Source organism: Eublepharis macularius, chromosome 2 (genome assembly GCF_028583425.1).
Source record: "Eublepharis macularius isolate TG4126 chromosome 2, MPM_Emac_v1.0, whole genome shotgun sequence".
Lineage (NCBI taxonomy): Eukaryota > Metazoa > Chordata > Lepidosauria > Squamata > Eublepharidae > Eublepharis > Eublepharis macularius.
This window is the reverse complement of record NC_072791.1, coordinates 95,405,754-95,426,108: the sequence shown is the minus strand read 5'-3', so window position 1 is coordinate 95,426,108 and position 20,355 is coordinate 95,405,754. Positions and strand designations below refer to the sequence as shown.

The 20,355-nt window shown below is 43.2% G+C and overlaps 1 protein-coding gene across 3 annotated transcripts in view; it reads right to left on the bottom strand.

The window, feature by feature from the left end:
* SHANK2 (SH3 and multiple ankyrin repeat domains 2) overlaps nucleotides 1-20,355 on the bottom strand; it is an 829,172-nt gene that overhangs the window by 473,695 nt on the left and 335,122 nt on the right. For all 3 annotated transcript variants that reach the window (XM_054971067.1, XM_054971065.1, XM_054971068.1), the window contains one exon: nucleotides 8,827-8,996. In XM_054971067.1, coding sequence (XP_054827042.1) covers nucleotides 8,827-8,996 — 170 coding nt within the window. The remainder of the gene's footprint in view (nucleotides 1-8,826; nucleotides 8,997-20,355) is intronic.

Genomic DNA, 20,355 nt, shown 5'->3' with positions numbered 1-20,355 from the left:
TTTTCCAAACTATACTTATCTCAAAAACAGTATCTATATTTAAACACTTATTAACACCTAGTATATTATCCAAACTTTCCTTTACAGTTATAGACTAGTACTTATAGTTCTGTATATGTATTTAGTTTTCTCTTTTTTATTTACAATTTACCCTTCCCTCCTATTAAATCTCCCTCCTCCCTTTCCCCTTTTCTTTGTTCCCCTCCCCCTCCCCCTCTGTTCCCTCTTCCCTTCTCCTCCCCTCCCTCCCCTCTTATTTAACATACACACAATCCTGTTCTCTCTAACCTGTGATTACACACCTCACAGGTTATTGGTATTTTACCAACCCGAGAACAGAAAATAACTATAAGAGCTGGATGCTATACCATCCTATTCCTCCCCCTCCCAAATCCCTGTTAGAAATTCTTTTTGTTATTCCATTTTCTCACAACCTGTGTTTCATTTCTTCCATATAAAGTTCCATCAGTTAGTTCCAGCGGACTGGAATTTTAATGTTCTTATGCGGTGATAAATCTACTGGCATTCTTCTTTTTTGTGAATTCTTCTCTACGTCCATTGAGGTTTCAATTCCCACTTCGTTTAAAAATGCTGTTCCTGATTCTTGGTCTGATATTCTGTAGATTTTGTCTTTATGTTTGACCTGTAGTGTAGTTAAGTTGCTCCAATTGTAGTTGATTTTAGCATTTCTTAAAGCTTCAGTAATGCCTTTTAAGTCTCTCCTTTTGTTCAGTACTTCTGGGGATAAGTCTGTAAGGGCTAATATTTGAGTACCTTTAAAGTCCAGCCCTCCCCTGGCTCTGGCTGTTTCAAAAATCTTTTTTCTGCTATTTCCATTCGGGATTGTAGCTATTATGTCCCTAGGAAATTTTCTCTTTGCATTATTTCTTATCCCCACTCTGTATGCATTTTCTATTTTCATATCTTCCTCCTCCTCCATCTGAAGCTGCGTCTGTAGCCATGAAGCTAAAAAATCAGACAGGTCTTCATTGGCATTTATATTTTCTTGGAATCCCCTAAATTTGATATTCCTCTTTCTCGCTGCCATTTCCAGCCTTATTATTCTTTCCTGAAAATTTACATTTGTTTTTTGTATTTCTTTAACTTCAGTCTGTACAGTACTGCTGATATCAATAGCAGATTTAGCATCCTGCACTGCTTTACTCAGTTCGATTTTCATTTCAGCAAATTGGTCTTTGAATTGCTGTGATAGCATTGACATTCTCTCAAGGAGATTTTGCTCCATCTGCTGGATTAAGCTTGTAACAACATTCTGCTGTTGGGAGAGTTGATTATTTTCTGTGCATTTAGTTGCGGCAGCCATTTTGTCTCCCCCTTCCTGTTTCTTAACCAGCTTTGTTGCTGCCTCCTGACTCGAAAAAAACTTCTGAAAGTTTTTAACAGCTTTTACCTTTTGCTTCTTCTTTTCATTCGACTGTTTTTTCATACTCTGAGTGATTTTCGTTTAGTTGTGACGCTTTAAAGCAGGGATTTGTGCTGGGGAGGAATGGAGCTCTAGCAACAAGCGTCCATTTTCCTCTGCACCGACGCCACGCCCCCCTACTCTATCTCATCTTGACATATCTGTTTTTAATTTCTTTCCATGTCTTAACATAATTATTTTTGAAATAGTATACAGTTCATCCCCGTCAGCATGATACCTACAAAATTTGCTTTTTTTTCAACCTTAAAACTTGTTGTTTTCATCAATTCTTCCTGGGTTTTAGTATCCATGTTTTTCATTAATATTTTTGTTTTCTGTTCATTTATTTTAAAATCTGCCAGCGTTCCAAACTATGTCAACCTCTCCATCAATATTTCAATTCCCTCTAATAGGTCTTCTAGGATTATAACTAAATCATCTGCAAAGGCTCTTACTTTATATGACCCTTTTTAAAATGTTAGGCCTTTAATCTTTTCCTCCTGGCTAATGTCTCTAGTCAAAACCTCCACCACCAAAATGAAAACGTGCAGTGATAAACAGACACCCTTCAGGTGTTCCTTTTGAATCTCACACGGTTTAGTTAATTCTCCATTAACAATAATTTTAGCATTCTGTGAAGTGTAGATTGATTTCACCCATTTTATAAAATTCTCCCCAAAATCCATCTTTTCTAAAACTTCAAACAGGAAAACCCAGTTCAAATTGTCAAAGGTCTTGTCAGCATCCAAGAAAACTAGAGCTGCTTGTTTTTCATTGTGTTTATCTAAATATTCCATTATATCCAATATAGTTCTGACAAAGCATTTATAATATCAGCCAGATAGTCCATCAGGTCCTGGTGACTTCCCAGTTTTCATCTTTTTAATTGCTTCCTCCACTTCTTGAATCGTTATTGGGCTGTTCATTACCTGTTGTTCTTCTGTAATTTTAGGTAGCTTCTGTTTTGTTAAGTAATTATTCAATTTCTTTAAAGAAATATCCTGTCTTCTGTACAAGTTTGAATAATACTTTAAAAAGGTCTTTTGGATGGCTCCAGGGCATTTTTTTCTCCAGGCAGTTGGCTACCTTCCCAGGTTTTTTTTTTTTTATAAAATACTTTATTGTTTTATTCCGAATATAACAACCCGTCGTCGACATCACCCGTGTAGGGACCTCCAGGCGGTAGATACATAAATATTATTCTATACAATATTATTTCATGTTCACAATTACTCCCTGTACAACTCATTCCACTTAGCCTTATAATTAAATTAACCTCTCAATTTCCTATTAACCGACTAATCATCTCAAATTGTTTAAACGTTTCTAAGTACCCCACCATCCTTCTAAACCAAATCTCCTCTTGTTCTCTAACCTTTAACCCATTCATTCTACGTATCTTCATCGTAAGGTACTCTAAAACTATTATATTATTCATATTTCCCCTCCAGTGATTAATCGTCAATTCCTCAGCTTCTTTCCAATTCCTTGCTACAACCTGTCTTGCTGCTACTAACATCAAATTTATCCACTTATATTCCTCTCTTAACCTTAGCCCTATTCCATCCAAATTAATAAGTGCCATTGCTTTAGATATGCTTACCCTTCTTACTATCCTCGACATTTCCATACCAATTTGATCCCAAAACTTTTTTACTAAAGGACAGTCCCAACACATGTGACTGAACGTTCCCAATTCTCCACACTTCCTCCAACAATTTTTACTCCCCGATTTTGAAATATAATATAACTTAACCGGTGTATAGTACCATTTATGTATCATCTTCAGACCTTGCTCCTGCATTAACCTAGATGTAGTAACTAAGGGAGGTAACCTAAACATCATTTCCCACTCTTCATCCCTAATTTTACCTTGAATATCTATTTCCCAATATTCCTTCAAGAATTCTCTCGGTGACTCCCCTGTGCCTAATAAAACCTTATACAATTTTGAAACTATTTTTGTTTTATCTTCTCCATACTCTTTCACCAATTTTTCAAAGGGAGTAATTAATCTTTTACCAATATCATTAATTTCTTCCTCCTTCAACAAGGAGGAAATTTGGTTTTTTTGCAGCCAATTAATCCTACTCAAAATATTATTCTCCTCTTCCACCATCCCTTCTGTTCCCCACACCTTTTTCAACTCTGTAATCGCCATCTTCTTTAATTTATCTCCTACCTCCTTTGACATTGATCCCCTCAACGGGGCAAATTTATCATAATACCACATTTTGGTAAGAGGTGATATCCCTGGGGTGAGCTCTTTTTTCCACTTCTCCCATACCCAACAGGGTCCCTGAAAAGTTGATAATTTGTCGCCTATCTTCTTCCTCCTTTTCCTCCTATCAAACAAGCTTTCCTTTCCCCCTACTACCTCAAAATTTTCCCGTTCTAGCCAACCAATGTCTTCTCCTAACTCACCCTCCAACCAAGTCATTAGATGCCTTAATTGATATGCATCGTAATACAAACTAATATTGGGAATCCCCCATCCCCCATCTTTTATTCCATAATATCTATACCTACCCGCCGTCCTTGGTTTCTTAGATGCAAAAACAAATCTATCTATAGCTCCTTGCCACTTCTTCAATATATATCCTGGTATATGCCAAGGTAGTACATAGAAAAGGTAAGTCAACCTAGGAACTAAAAACATTTTAACCATAGCATTCCTTGTACTAATTGAATCTTTCCTCCTCCCCCAAACTCTCATTTTATCTTGAATTCCACTCCAAATTCTTTTAAAATTATATTCAAATTTTTTTTATCATTCCTAGGAATATTAACCCCTAAATACTTCACCATTTTGTTTGCTATAGGAATCCCCAAGGTTTTGGAAGCTGCTAATTGTATTTTTGGTTTAACATTAAAACACATCATTGAAGATTTTGAAAAGTTCACTTTCAACCCTGATACCTCTTCAAATTCCTGTAATACCTTTTTTAACGGGACCGTTGTGGACTCCAAATCCTTAATTGTCACCATCATGTCATCTGCATACAATGTTAACAGATTCCCATCTACTTTCCCTTTCCCTGGGACTTCAAAACCTACTATTCCTTTATTCTTTTTTAATTTAAGCACCAACGGCTCCAGTGCTAAAATAAATAACATAGGAGATAGAGGGCATCCCTGTTTCGTACCACTCAATACTTGAACATACCCCACTGCTGATCCACTAACTCCTACCATCGCCTTGGACTTGGTATATATTGCCTTAATCATGTTTTGAAATTTCACCCCAAATTTATACTTTTGAAATATATTTTCCATATACGTCCAATCCACCAAATCAAACGCTTTATAAATATCCAACGCCATAAGCGTAAGAGGCAATCCCTTATTTTTAGCTAAATAGATCATACCTATCACCTTCCTAACCGCTTCTACCAAATACTTCTGAGGCATAAACCCAAATTGATCTTTCCCTATCAATTGTGTTATACATTTTTTAAGCCTCATTGCCATAACTTTTGCAAATATTCAATAATCCATATTGGTGATAGAGATTGGCCTATATGAATCCCTTAGAGTCTGATCCTTTCCCGATTTAGGGATTAACACCAACCTCGACTCTAACCATGTAGGTGGGGTAGCGGATCCGTCCAGAATTCCCTGAAACACTTCAGTCACATGTGGCACCAATATGTCCTTAAAATGCTTATAAAACGCCGCATTGAACCCATCTAATCCAGGTGCCGATTGCCCGTTCATAGAGTCTATAGCCATCTTAACTTCTTCTTCCATTATATTCTTATCTAATTCCCATCTACTTTCCTCACTTAATTCTGGGAATTCCACTCCCTCGCAAAATTGTTCTATATCACAATTTTTATTTCCTTTATTTGCATACAGTTTATTATAAAAATCTAAAAAGTTCTCCAATATCTTTTTAGGTTCAGTTTCCAACTCCCCTTTATCATCCCTAATTGCTCTTATGTTTTTTCTTACCTGGAGATTCTTAACTTTATTTGCTAATATTTTCCCTCCTTTCCCTTCAAACTCATAATACTTCTGTTTACTATACCATAATTTTAAGGTGGTCCTGTTAACATCTAATACATTCAGCTCTTCTCTTTTCCTATTTACTTGTTCCCTATCCTTCTTCTTCTTAGATTTCCTGAATTTCTCCTCCAATACCCTAACTTCTTCTTCTACTTCTTTAATCTTCCTATCTTTACCTTTCTTCAATCTCACCAAATTCTGCATACATACTCCTCTTACAGTAGCTTTCATTGCTTCCCATCTTATTGTCAATGATGTATCTGATTTTTTATTCTCCACAAAATAGCATTCTATTGCTTTTTTAATGTTACTCTTGCTTACTTCGTCTACAACTAACCATGGGTTAAACTTCCAAAAATAAGGCCTATTAAAATGACCTACTTGCAAGAACACTGAGACAGGGGCATGGTCTGTAATCTTAATCATTCCAATATCCATATCTTTTACCCAATTCCTTACTTCCTGAGAAATTAAAATACCATCCAGTCTTGAATAAGTTCCATGTACACCAGAGTAGAATGTATATGAATCATCATTAGGATACCTTTCCATCCAAAGTTCCAATAAACCAAATTTCCCACACATTCTTTTAAATTTCACTACCTGTCCTTTTTAACACTACTTTTCCCTTGCAAATTAATATTAAAGTCGCCCCCTACTATCTTAATATGAGGCGAGAAATTATCAAGCTTCTGCAAGTACTTATAAAATACATTCAGCTGGTGCACATTAGGGAGGTAAATAGAAGCTAAGACCACCGGCTCTCCCTCAAGGTGACCTTGAACAAAAATAAACCTTCCATTCTTGTCTCTCAATACTTTATCCTCAACAAAATCAACCTTGGAATTTATTACTATTCCCACCCCTCTACTTTTTGAGGAGCCTGGAGCAATAAATTTCTTTCCATTCCCAAAACCAGGAAAGTTCACCTCTTTCTCCCCGGCCTTGTGTAACTCTTGCAGAAACACCACATCAGATTTTAAGTCCAAAATATATCTTCCAATTCTCGCACGTTTCACCGAATTCCCCAGCCCTCTCACATTAAGAGTTGTACATATAATATTTACATTCTTTGTCATATTACTATTAACCATTGCTCTTTCCCATTCCTCTTCTGTTCTCTACCAGCCTGGCATCCTTGTCCCCCACATTCCATAACCAACCCCCCCTGACAGTGCCAATCTACCCCACACCTAATCACCCAATCCCCCTCTGCCCAGCCAAGAGAAGGTTTATATGCCAGAATTCTTGGCATATCTCTTGTATATGAAGTTCTTCCCAATATGCAATCATACCCTTTCTTACTCCATTCATAGTCCACCCATCCACCCCATTTACCCCAGACTACCAACCATTCCACAATCACACACTCCAACCATACCAACATTATCCCAACCACTCTCCATTCCCCCCTCCCCTTCCCAATCATCCCTTTCCCATGCCAATCATCCAGCAACCCCATGCAACCATATTGGGGGGAAGAACCAAGGCACCAGCCCCACTAAATATAAACAGAAGCTGTCCATGCTGAGCTATCCGGTTCTTTATTCTTCCTTCCTTCTTCATTAATCCTTCATTTCTTATTCATTTCTTAGCCTTAGCCCTTTCTCTGAAATCCCAAGTCTTTTTTTCATCTTTATTTCTCTTCTTCTTGTGTTTCTGAGTGCTCTCCATCTCCTCTTCCAAATCACCATCTTCTTCTGACTCCCCATCAGGAAATTGCTTATAGTCTTTAGGCAGCTGCAGTCCCACATGCTTGAATAGAGCCACCATTTGCTTCTGATCTTCTGCAACCAAAGTTTCTCCTTTATGTAACAGCCTTAAGGCAAAGGGTGCTATTCTCCAACTGTATTTCATTTCCTTCTCCTGCAGCACCCTAGTAAACATCCTTAAGTTCTTCTTCCTTGCAATTGTTTCCTGTGATAAGTCCTCAAACACCATCACTTTGTTGTCCTCATACAGTAATTTATCAAGCCTATCCAAGGCTTTCATGTCCTTAAGAACTTGCTCCTTTAATGCATATTTTCCAAAACACATTACCACATCTCTAGGCCTCATCCACTCAGCCGTCTGCTTCCCCACACGATGAATACGATCAAAAACTTCCTTTGAGATTCCTAACTCCGGGAGCATTTTAGCCATCCATTCCACCACCTTCTCCATATCCTCTGTTTCTGGAATATTTTTCAACCATAGATTTGACCTCCTGGCCCGGTTTTCCAGGTCCATTAGTTTATCCTTCATATACTTGTTATACTTTATCAACTGTCTGGACTGTTTTTGCAATATTACAATTTTCTTCTCATTTTTCTGAGCCAATTCCCATGCAGAGCTCACCGTTCCTGCCATTTCTTCCACGGTGTCTGCTAACTTAGATATTTTTTCCTCCACAATTTCTGTTACAGCTTTGATAATGCTATGTTTTGCCCCCTCCACAGCCTTTTTAACTTCTAACTGAAAGTCTTTAGGCTTCGTTACCTTAGTTTTGCATTCCACTTCTGATTCCGAGGACGCCATATCTATTACTCTCAGCTTGCTAATTAATTATCAGCTCGTTCTTCAACTCTGCCAAATTCCAGACGCTGCCAAATTCCAGACTCTTTTTCCCTCTCACTTCACAGCAAACAAGATTAAGGGTCTTCAGGGCTTGGTTTTAACATTTTTATCTCAGAAGAAGGAGTTTCTTTACACTTTTTTAGTCTTTCACCAGGAGCTCAGCCGCGACACGTCTTTCCTCTCAGCCAAGCATGCCACACACCCCGGCTACCTTCCCAGTTATGTAGGGAAATTCCCGAAGGTATACAGAAAAATATTTTTAAATTAACCAAAAGGGAAAAAAACCTAAGAAAATGGGAGTGGTGGTGACTATTCTCCAGAGTAAAAAAAATATAAGAGCAGTCAAGTTTTAGTTAAAGGAAATCCAGATATATGAGGGAAAGACAGGGAGAGAGAGAGAGGAACATTAACTTTTCAAAGCACTGAGTTTCTAAAATCCAGGAGGGGAACATTTGAAGGATGGAGAGGTCTTCCACATCATTCCTCCTTCCTGCAATTCATTGCAAAATCCCAGCTTGTAAATTACATATTTACAATTGAGCTTATTTACTATTTACTTAAAGGTATGCATCATGCTGATAAATCTATATGTGTTAACTTAAAATATGCATCACAAATCAGCATAAAATGCTTGAATTTTTATGGGAACCAATTCAAATGGAATGAGAGGGTATCATACCAGTCATTCAAGTGTAGATGACCTGAAATGGAATTGAAATGCATTGACAATAGTACTAGATCATTCAGAACCAGTACTGACGTAACAAATATATATGTTCAATTGCCATTTGTATAAAACTGATAAGGATAATTGAGAATACCGAAGAGGAAATACTAACCTTTTATTCTGTCCCCTTTGTGCAAATGAATCTCCCCTTCTCCTTGAGGTTGATATGGCTTCACGACAATAAATAGTCTTCCAGGTACAGCACTATAAAGTTTGCGTTTGGGACCCTGATAATCCAAGGCAGATATAGTATCCTTGTTGGCACTGGGGTTGTAACTGGCACTGGAGGGAGAGATAAATGAACATCATTAGTTTTACCTTCTAAACTACATTTTTTAAGTTCATGATCTGAGGCTGAGTTAACCAAGTTGCCACTACCTTATAACTACCACTGGTCTATATAATCCTTTTTAACCTTTAAATAATTTTTAAGTAGAAAATGCCATTGAATTATAATATTTTTTCAATGCAAACATGAAAAGGCAATAAATGACTGCTGGTTTGCAACCCACTAAAATAAAATGACAGGCACACACACACATGCGTGTGTTCATACACACACACTGTATTATTCAGGTGCCTGAAGAACTGAACGGTTAACACTGCAGGTTCTTATGAATGAAGGCAGCCCCTCAGATTCTCTGTTCCAAAACTGTTTAGCCTTTAAAAGTCAACACCTGCATTTTGCCTTTTTTTTTATCCTCTGATTCTCCTCCACCCCAAAATCAGTGGATCTTGTACTTTAGATATAACATGCAGTTGAACTGTGGAACTCAATTTGGCTAGTAATGCACCTGGTTTTGACATCACAGAAATAAATTAACAAGAAGGTAGAAACATTATTTGATGGCAGTGTTAACTGCATTGCCCTTCTCTGCATGTCTGCTTGAATGAGGTGAAGTTGGTTGGGATGAAGAAGAGGGTTTTCTTACAAATGGTCCCTCTGGCTTTAGAATCCCCTGCCCCAAGGGACCTAGTTAACTCTTCACTGAATGACGGTGACAGATCTTTTCCAGGTGGATTGTAATGAGGCTCGAACCGAGTGCAAGACTTATGGTTATGTCTTTTTTCTCCTTGGTGCTGTTACTGTTTTTAAGGTTTTAACTGTGAACGTTCCTTTTTTTATCTGTTTAGTTTTTTAGTATTGTTTCCACTGATTTGTGGATGAAGTTGAAGTTATATAATTTCAGGTTGTTCTTAACGTTTCTGGCTACATTGTCTGCTTTAATTTTCTATTTTGAATTTTCATTGTTGTAAGCGATATTGGACTCTTCAGTAGAAGGGAAGGGCATAAGTATAGTAAATAAGCAAATACATGCAAATACCTGTAAGAAATCCTCAACATATTGAAATAGTGGGCTTCAGTTATAAGATAGAAGACGGCAGTGAATTCTTTCATTTCTTTTCATTTTTCCACTAAAATTTGCCTTCCAATCTGCTTTTTCTCTTCTAGCATTTCTATGCATTCAGGTAACTAAGGATAATTCTGAGAGAAAAGGGACATGGGGAGAAACCACTCTCTCCCTACATTGCTCAGGTCTGAAGGCTACTTTCCTTTCAACAAGTTGGAGAAAATTCTGCCAGCCGGCCAAAGGCCCGCCTTCAGGCCGGTGGCAGTCATTTGCCCCGCTGGTGGAGGAAGGCAGTGATTTAGCCAACCCTCCTTAGAGGGCTTAGCCATTGGGGGCGGAGTTAAGCAGCACTTGCTGATCCTCCGCCCCCATTAGGCATTCAGTTTCGCCTCAGCTCGGTGGAGACAGGACATCAGTCTGCCTTCCAGGAGCTAGGCCTGGATGCCTCCCGGCAGTGAAGCAACTGCAAGCCCATCCAGTTTACTTGGGTGGGGGCGGGTGGTGCTTCTTAGGGCCGGCTGGCTCATGGCGGAATAATTTTTTTTTAAAAAAGAAGAGGGATTAGAAGCTATAAGTCTGTGCTGTTTGTAGTGGGTGGTCCAGCTAAACAGTCTGTGCTGTTTGTAGTTGGTGGTCCTGACAGCACGGTGAGGGGTGGGGCCGTTGAAGTGGGCCCCTGTGGAGCGCGTGCCGCTTAGTGGCCTTGAGAGCTGCTCACCAGCTTCTGCCCCCCCCCCTGTTGTTAGGCTGTTGGGGCAGGCATTATAAACAGCCGGCTGGAAGGGCGCCATTTTAGGCATAAGCGGCCGCCATTTTAGGGATCCAGCCCTGTATAGGCCTGACAACGTCAGAGCTTTTGCATAGCCTGGCCTATCAGTGAGTTGGGGATAAATATAGGCATTGGCGGGGAGTGAGGAGATAGTGTGCCAGGAATACATGTATAGCAAAATTGAATGAGATAAATGAAAATTTAAAAAAATTAAATAAATAAAAATAATAACAGTAGGGGTTCAATAGGCTAGTTTATAATTGGTTAGGTTGCAATCAGGCTTGTTTACTGCCTATTTCACAGACGGCCACTGGGTGGTGCTACTGCACTATATTTGGTCTAATTGGTTAAGTTACAATCAGGCTTGTTTACTGCCTATTTCACAGATGGCCACTGGATGGTGCTGCTGCACTATATTTGGTCTAAGTTTGGATATATAGATCACAGGTTAGACAGCTTAGGCTTAAAGACAGTTACTGCACCATGGGTCCTAAGAAGGGAGGGGGGAAATCCAAGGGTAAGCAGCCTGCAAACAGCCCTCCTAAGCGGCTGGCAGTAGCAGTTTCTTCAGATGAGGAGGACGATACTGCAGTAAGGCAGGATGTGTTGGCTAGAATTGCAGCCCTGGAGCAAGCCAGATCAATGGGGCCTCCTCCTGGGTCTTTAACTAAGAGACTGGTGAGGGTGGCATCTAAAGCTTCTTCGCTTGCTAACATCCTTTCTCGTTTGGCTGCTCTGGAAGGTACTTCTGCGGAGGCTGCTTCGCTCCCTTTAGCTACTGTGCCAGCTCAGGTCGCTGAGGAAGAAGCGGTGGAGCCAGCGACGATGGAAGAGGACTCGGGCTGGTCGGGTGATGCAGGCCAATTCGTTCTGGTGGTGCAGCCGCCCGAGGCTGATGGTAAGTCATCCACGCCATCACAGCGGGGAACCTGGCCTTGGGGCCAGACGGGCTTGGCTGCTCAGAGCAGTGCCTATGGACAAGCAGGTGCCGCTCAAGGTTCCAGTGGAGCTGAGCTGTGTAGGGACTGGGGTCCCTGGGCGCAGGAGCCAGAGCCCAGCCATTCGCATGGCTTGGCTGGTTGGCCCTCGCCGCCAGCACACATGCCGGCGGGAATGGGTTATGTTCATCCTTGGGGCTCCTACTTTGGGATGCCTTGGCCTAATTATGGGGGGGTTCCATATAGGGCCCTCCCAGTAGGCGACACAGCGATGCCGTTAGGTGACCATCTCACCCCGGCAACGAGGAAGAAGATACTGCGGGGCGAATATGTGGATGTTTTCACCCTTCTCTTCAGGGAGCTGGAGAAGAAGGATAGGGAGGACTTAGAGGATCGTGACAAGGAACGCCTTAAGCGGCGGAAGATTGATAGATCCTGGGCTAATTGGCTGCCGAGGTTTTTGATATACGCCGGGGTCATAGCTAGAGTCCAGCCATGGAGAGTGGCTCCGCTCTTCCAATACATTGACATTATATACAGGGCACATTCCAAGTTTGCTGCGCCGGCTTGGTTGCAGTACGATGAAGAATTTCGCATGAGGGCGGCCTTGAATCCGGCGTTGCCATGGGATCAGGTGCATCAGCACCTGTGGCTACAGTTAATGACCCCCGCGAAGTCTTCGGTTGGAGATCGGTCAGATAGTGGCCACAAAGTTCAGCGGTCCGCCCAGGGAGCTGGGGGAGCGACCTAAAGCAATTATGGCACCCGCACCCCTGCGGGGCAGTCGGTTCAGCCCCGGCTGCTTTGCTTTGAGTTCACGGCAAAAGGGGTGTGCAATAGGAAGAACTGTAGATTTGTCCACGAGTGTCCGTCCTGCAGAGGTCCCCACCCCTTCAGTGCGTGTAGAAAGCAGCGCCCTTTTGGAAGGAGAGGGGGTGGGGCAGGTGGGCCGGCTGGGGCTGGTAAAGGGCCCCAGCCCAATAAAAGTGAGGGTACTTGAGGCCATGTTGGCCGATTACCCTAATAGGGACGATGCCTGATTTTTGTTAGAAGGGTTTTTGTTTGGTTTTGGAATACCTTTTCAAGGGGCGAGAAAGCCTTTTATGTCGCCCAATTTGCGTTCCTTAATAGGAATGGAGGAGGTAGTTAGGAGTAAAATCGCCAAAGAATGCGCGGAGGGTAGGGTTTTAGGCCCTTTTCCCTCCCCTCTGGTGCGCAATCTACGGGTCTCCCCGCTTGGGGTTATGCCCAAGAAGGCGGCAGGTGAATTTCGTTTGATTCACCATCTGTCTTACCTTAGAGGAGAGTCAGTGAATGACGCCATACCCGAGCACCTGTGCTCTGTGCGTTATACCTCCTTTGACCAGGCGGTCAAGGTCATTAGGTGTTGTGGCCCTGGGGCGGAGATGGCAAAATGCGACATTAAGTCTGCCTTTCCCCTTCTCCCTATGCATCCTGCGGACTTTGAGCTCCTGGGATTCTCATTCAAGGGCCAGTATTATATGGATAGGGCCCTCCCAATGGGGTGCTCTATTTCATGTGCTGTCTTTGAGCGTTTCAGCACTTTTCTAGAGTGGGCCTTGTGTCAGATGCGAGGTTGCTGTGACTCCGCCCACTATTTAGATGATTTTATCATGGTGGGGCCCCCACAGTCTGGCCAATGCCACGGGATGCTCAGTGCTTTCGTCCAGCTAGCTGAGGACCTAGGCGTCCCACTAGCGCATGAAAAGACAGAAGGACCGGTGACGGTCCTTACTTTTCTAGGCATTGAGCTGGATACGGTCAACCAGCGGTCCAGGTTGCCCGAAGTGAAGCTCCTGGAGCTGAGGGCACGGATAGGTACCCTTTTGGGCAAGAACAAGGTTTCTTTGCTTGAGCTTCAGCAGGTGGTGGGCTACTTAAACTTTGCTTGCAAGGTGGTGGCCCCTGGTAGAGCCTTCTTGAGGAGGCTATGTGAAGTGATGGGAAGACTTCGTCTTCCGCATCACCGCACGTGCATGTCTCCGGGGATGAGGAAGGATTTAGAAGTATGGAATCAGTTCTTACAAAGTTTTAACGGTGTCTCCTTTTGGAGGCAGGAGCTTTTGCTTGAAGGAGACCTGCACGTCTCTTCAGATGCATCCGGCTCCATAGGTTTTGGGATTTATTTCAGAGGCCATTGGTGTGCAGAGCAATGGCCTGATGATTGGGTAGGGGCTGGCATTAGCAGGGATTTGACATTCCTGGAATTTTTCCCAATTCTGGGGGCAGTTTACTTTTGGGGTGACGAGTTGGCAAACCACTCCGTGCACTTTTGGTGCAACAATATGGCTGTGGTCCAGATAGTGAATTCACTATCGTCCAAGTCTCCCAGAGTTATGAAATTGGTCCGTGCCTTTACATTGAGGTGCTTGCACCTTAACATTCTGTTTTTAGCTAAGCATATTCCAGGACTGAACAATGAGGTGGCAGACGCCCTGTCTCGTCTGCAGATGGACCGATTTCGTCAGCTTGCCCTGGAGGCAGATTTGCTGCCGACCCAGGTTCCTCCAGGGCTTTGGAGGATTGGGAGTCCGAGGCCTTCAGGGCTATCCAGTTAGCCTTGGCTCCTAGCACCAGGAGGGTCTACGACAGAGCGGAAAGGGAATTAGCTGGGTTTAGACGGGAGGCTGGGCTTCCCCAGGAATGGCCTATTAAGGTGGGGCACTTAGCTCATTTTTGTGTTTATCAAAAGGGGAAGGGGCACAGCATCAAGTATATCCGCAGCCAGCTGTTGGCTTTGGCCTTTGCCTCTAAGGTGCAGGGCTTGGCGGACCCCACCGGGGATTTCCGCATCAAGAAGATGCTGGAAGGGTGGTCAAGGGAGGCCACCACGCCAAGGGATAGGAGACAGCCCATTTCCCCGGATATATTAAAGGGGTTGAAGGCTATGTGGCCCAGGGTGTGCAACTCGCCATTCGAGGAGGAGCTGTTTCATGCAACTTCTTTGACTGCATTTTTTGGTGCCCTTAGGATTAGTGAGCTGGTACCTCAGTCCCTTAAAGACAACTCTGATTGCGCCATAGCTGCGGCTGACGTTAAGTTTCTGGGGGACAGAGTGGCTCTTAGGATTAGGCGTTCTAAGACCGACCAGGCTCAAAAGGGGGTGGTTTTGACCATCAGCCGATGCTCGGCCGTTGATTTGTGCCCAGTGGCGGCCTTGGAGGCCTACGTGAAGGCACGGGGAACGGCACCGGGGGCATTGTTTTGTCATGCCGATGGGTCCCCGTTGACTAAGTATCAGTTTTGGATGGTCACGGGAAGAGCATTGGCTAAGCTGGGCCTCGGTGGGTTCAAATTTGGAACCCATTCATTTAGGATAGGTGCTGCGTCCACGGCGGCAGCCATGAGATATGCTGGGATGGAAATACAGAAAGTGGGGCGGTGGCGATCTGGGGCTTATAAGGCTTACGTTCGGCCCCTGATCGGTAGTCAATTGTGTTGAAATTGTTTCTTTTTCAGGTGCTGCTGTGTGGCGGGATCGCGTTCGGATCCTGATATGTGGCCATAGTATGGTCTTTTGGGCGGCACACCAAGCGAAGAGGACCCAGGCGGGGTCCCAGCTGGGACTCAGCAGATGGGCCACCGTTGAATGGCAAGGCAGGAGAGGCCTGCGTTGGGCAGGCCTGCTGCTGTTGCTGTTTGAGCGGCGGAGTGCTCCTCCCCCGCACATATTGGTTGTCCACTTAGGTGGCAATGATTTGGGTCTCATGAAGAGGGTTGCCTTGTCCTGCCAGGCTCAGGATGACCTCAGGGAGATCCAGAGGAGGTGGCCAGGTGTCCTTATCTATTGGTCGGCGATGCTTCCGTGCCGGATGTGGCGGGAAGCGGTGGACCACAGGGCAGTAGATAGGGCCAGGTGGATGGCCAACAGAGCCCTTTTTAAAGCCATGATGGGTGGTTTGGGGATCTATTTGCCTCATCCGCAGATCCGGGCCGAGTCTGCTGACCTCTACAGAGGGAATGGGGTTCACCTCTCATTTAGAGGGAATAGGATTTTCTTAGATGACCTGTGGCAAGGGCTTAGGTTGGCCTTAAGCCAGCTGTGGGGTGCGGAGGCCTAAGCAGAGGCTTGGCATCAGTGGTGGCAGGAGTTTTAGTTAGGAAATAATATGGAGCGGGCTGGCGAGCACCCTTGGCACCTCCACAGTGGTGGGGAATTGGGGTCCACCAGATGGGGACAGCTGCCGTACGGTTCGCCCCGTGGTGGGACGCCCTGGGTGGGGAACCCAGGCATATGCTAGTCTCCCCCCGCTGCCGTTCGGCCGGGGGGGGGGAGCTTTGCTTGGGTGAACCACTTTGCCTGGCCAGGCCGGGTCCAGCCACTGGACTGTTGGCTTGGACCTGGGGCAGCGGGTGTCTCGCCCAGACAGGCAGGGTGGGGTCGGGAGCGACTCCAGAGCCTGTCCTGTACCGCTAGTTAGGCCCTTGCTGTAGTTGATGTTTGATTGTTGATTAACTTTAATAAAGCGGCCCAAGTTTATAACCCAAATGAATGTGTCTGTCTTCATTCCGATTAGCGGGGCAAATGTTCACATATAATATTTAGTTTGCGCTAACATATCTCGAGAATACTATGGTTTTTGTGTGGGATGGGTGAAACTTTAAGAAGATAAGAGGTTGAAAGGAAGATGTGAACATTAAACGAGGATATAGTTGCATTTCTCAAAAGCTTTAGTTGTCAGGTTGAATGAATTGTGCACTTATTTATAGACATGTTTTTGGGTCCAGGTTTTAGTATGGATGGGAGCTGAGGGGAGGCACACAGAGGTGACACTTCTATTAATATCAGCCATTATTATTACTATTAATATGATGCAAAAGTGCTGTAGTGGTTAGTGTGTCAGACTATAATCTGGATAGCTAGGTTCAAGTCTCCACTCTGCCATGGAAACTTGCTGTGTGACCTTGGGCCACTCAAACACTATCAGCCTAACCTACCTTATAACTTCTTGTACAAATAAACTGGAGCACCACTTTTGGTCACAATTGAGTAGAAAGATGGTCTATAAACGGAGTACACAATAATAAATATTAATATCATCAGAGTAATGGATTGAAAGAAGTATGGTGGCGAGATGTTTTAAGTATGTGGGTCCTGCAATAAGTCCTGAGGCAGACACAGCATTGGAAACCGTTCTTTATTAGGTAAACATGTTGCAGCTTGCCCACTTGCTCTGATTGAGCTAACACAGGAAACAACTGAAGCCCATTTAGAGGCTTAACATGGAACATACATGCCATGAACAAAACGAGATGGAGACTGGAGCTCCAACCTTTGTGTGCTGTGCCACCTTCTAATCTTTTCCCCAATAACAGATACTCCGGATGTCATTAAGGGTGTGTGATTTGGAATTTGTAAACCAGCAAAAGAGCCAGGTTTATGTTAATTCAGCATAATCTGGCTATGCTGTATCACATTAAAGAATTCTGGATTGGATTCAGGGAATCAAAGTGTGATGGGTTGGATTATTTGGCCACAGAAAGAGCAGCCAGCCAGCAGAGCAGCAGCAAGAGAGAGGGCAACATCAGGAGAGCAGAACAAGGCTGATGGGCGACAGAATAGCAGCCAGTCCAGTGAGTGAGAGGGAGGCAAGCCTTGCACTGCAGCAGGAAAGCAGTGCAAGGCTGGTGGGTGACAGGAGGCATCAGGGAGAGTGGAGTCCCATCCTGCCCCTCCACCCCCACCAGAGTTCCAAAAGAGCCATTCTGCTTTTAAACTCTGTGGCTCCGGAGAACCTCCCCCCTTGTGTCAGTAAGGATTCTCTTTTACATTAGGTTCTCTAATTTTACATTGGGAATCTCTGTTTTTAAATTTTTTTATTGTTTGAATGTTTAGACTAACTCCTTTGAAAATGAGGCCCATAGTGGTTTAGAAACATTAAAAACCACAATAAATATTATACATTAAAAGACTAGAAAACATATCAACAACATTGAGGAAAATCCCACAAGAATACAACCAATAAAACAGTGTAATTCCAATACATTGGTTCCCTTGCTTCATTTTGCTTCTGTTGGGCTTGGTTAGTTCAGTTTGCATCAGGAGTGGAACTTGCATTTGGGACTGGCTTTTGGCCAGGGGTTGCCTTTGTTTAACATTTCCGTTTTCCTGGAAAGCCTTGGAAATGTTCCTCCCATAGGAAACAAAAGAGAGTGGCTAGAAGCATCTTGTTCAGGGGCCCATAGAACTCGACTCCAAGGTTGAATCTTCCTGAAATTTGGGAGGTCTTTAGTGGAGAGGAAGGAGTAGATTGCCTGCAAATTTAGTGGAGTTTTCTTGAAAATCCCCCCTCCAGCTCACTGGATAGTTTTCCCCATAAGGAATAATGACCGAATAAATTCAGGGTTCTCTAACCAGATCAGAGAATCATATCCAGATGCCAGGGATACTATTTTTTAAATATATCCCTGAAACCTGGATCCAGATCACCTGAATTTTATTTTGGTACACACCTCTAGATATCATGTCATATGAGTGTGCCTACAGAGTTGAAAATGCACTGTTTTTTCTCTATTTTCATTCCATTACCCTGCTGAGACAAACTGTGCCAATTTCACTGGATTTGGATTGTTTGTTCTTTATACTGGCTCTCAAGACAGGATTCTGTTGGTGTACCACACACACCACTATAATGCCTGACATTACCAAACTAGTATCAGGATTGGAATTGGAGTTGCCCAAATTACTGGTTTTGAGGGATGTCAACATCTATGCTGAGGCTTTGGGATTTAGGAACAAGATATTTCTGGCTGGAGTATAAAATCACTTAGAGTGATCGACCCTTGAAGAAAGATGAATCCAAATAGTTTCTTGTCGCAACTAGAAGATTTTCCATCTAGTATGACTGGTGATCATGCTGCTGATTAGTAGACTTCTGGAATAAAGAGGCCTTGCAAGCAGTCTCTATTATTAGTAAGTTGCCAGTTGAATGCTGCCACAACCAGTGGGAATAACATCACACAATGACTCAAAATGTTATGACATCTTTTCCAGTTTGTACCCAGAAGTGACATTATGACACTCTAGGGATGTGCTTGTCTCTATGGTTTTTTACTGAAAAATTTCTAGAGTGTCATGACATCATTTCCAGGTATAACCTGAAAGTGACATGACATCCTGCACTGTTGCTCCCCACTCCAACCCTTTGCTGCTGCTGAAGCAAAGACACCCAGTGGGGCCTGGAGTTCAGGGGCAAAAGCTTGCCCATCACTGCCAGAAGGACAGCAAGCTTAATTATTTGACCTCTCCCATATGGTCAAAGTTATAAAGTGTTCAGGTTATCAGAACCGGGTGTTATGAAGCAGCTGGAATGACTGCCTGGATAGATGGTGAAGAGACACTGGTGATGGAGGCAAAGAACGCTAACTTCTCTACTATTATCACATGCATGAAGTGTCATAATTTGCTTCAAATTGCAAGAGGCTTGTTGTATCTAGCCCCCTGAGAGCAAGTAGCAGATATTTTGGAAACTCAGTATGATCAATTTGCTAAGTATGTTGTAGATAAAATTGCTCACATTCAATCCAATTTGGATACTGTTGGATATAATGTTGGTCCAGTTCTATGGATTGTTTTAGCTGGTCCAGTTTCTATGTATTTGTTTCAGCTTATGCAATCTGATGACATGTACATTCTACTTGTCAAGGCTTATTATTAGCTTATTTTTTATTAGATCCTTACCTTTGGTGATCAGTAAAGTCTGCAGGAGAATGGTAATCTCAATGGCTGACAGAGTCCATCAATTAGGGTTGCCAACCTCCAGATGGGGCCTGGTGATCTCTTGGAATTTACACCTGATCTCTAGACTACAGGATCAATTCTGCTGGAGAAAACGGCTGATTTGCAAGGTGAATCCTATGGCATTATACCCTGGGGAGGTCTCTCTCCTCTGCAAACTGTACCTTCTCTAGGCCCCACTGTGAAATCTTCAGGAATTTCCCCATCTGGTAACCCAACTCCCTATGAAGGACCAAGTTTGCAGTTTGGCTATGCCAGAAGTATCCAGGATGCACACCAGCTGTAGCTTTTTCCAGAAAAGGTGGACCTGGCCACAGTGGCAAATGCCATGGTGTGCCCTTCAGGTGGCTGCCTTTAAAGAAAGTTCAGAAGAATCAACAGGTTCCAATTTTCCCTAGGATGAAAAAAGAGGGTTGCTGTAGTAAACAGATTATTCCCACCTGCCAGTTACAATGGTTGCCAGTTTGTTTCTGGGATTGATAGAAGGTGCTGGTGATAACATCTGAAGATTTACGAAGTTTAGGAGCTGTTTGCTTAATGGAACGCTTCCTCGTCTATTTACTACCGTGTGCTTTAAGGTTGGCCATGGGGGCTCACTTGCAAAAATCACCAGTTGGGATAAGGGGGATTCATATGTGGATGTTCTTATCTCCCCCTTAACTCCAAAAACCAATCCCCTCTGACTGTGGGCAACTTTTTTCACTGGACACCTTCTGGTACAAGTCAATTTTATTTTTCAGGAAAATCAAAAAGAGTCCAGTAGCACCTTTAAGACTAACCAATTTTATTTTATTGTAGCATAAGCTTTCGAGAATCAAGTTCT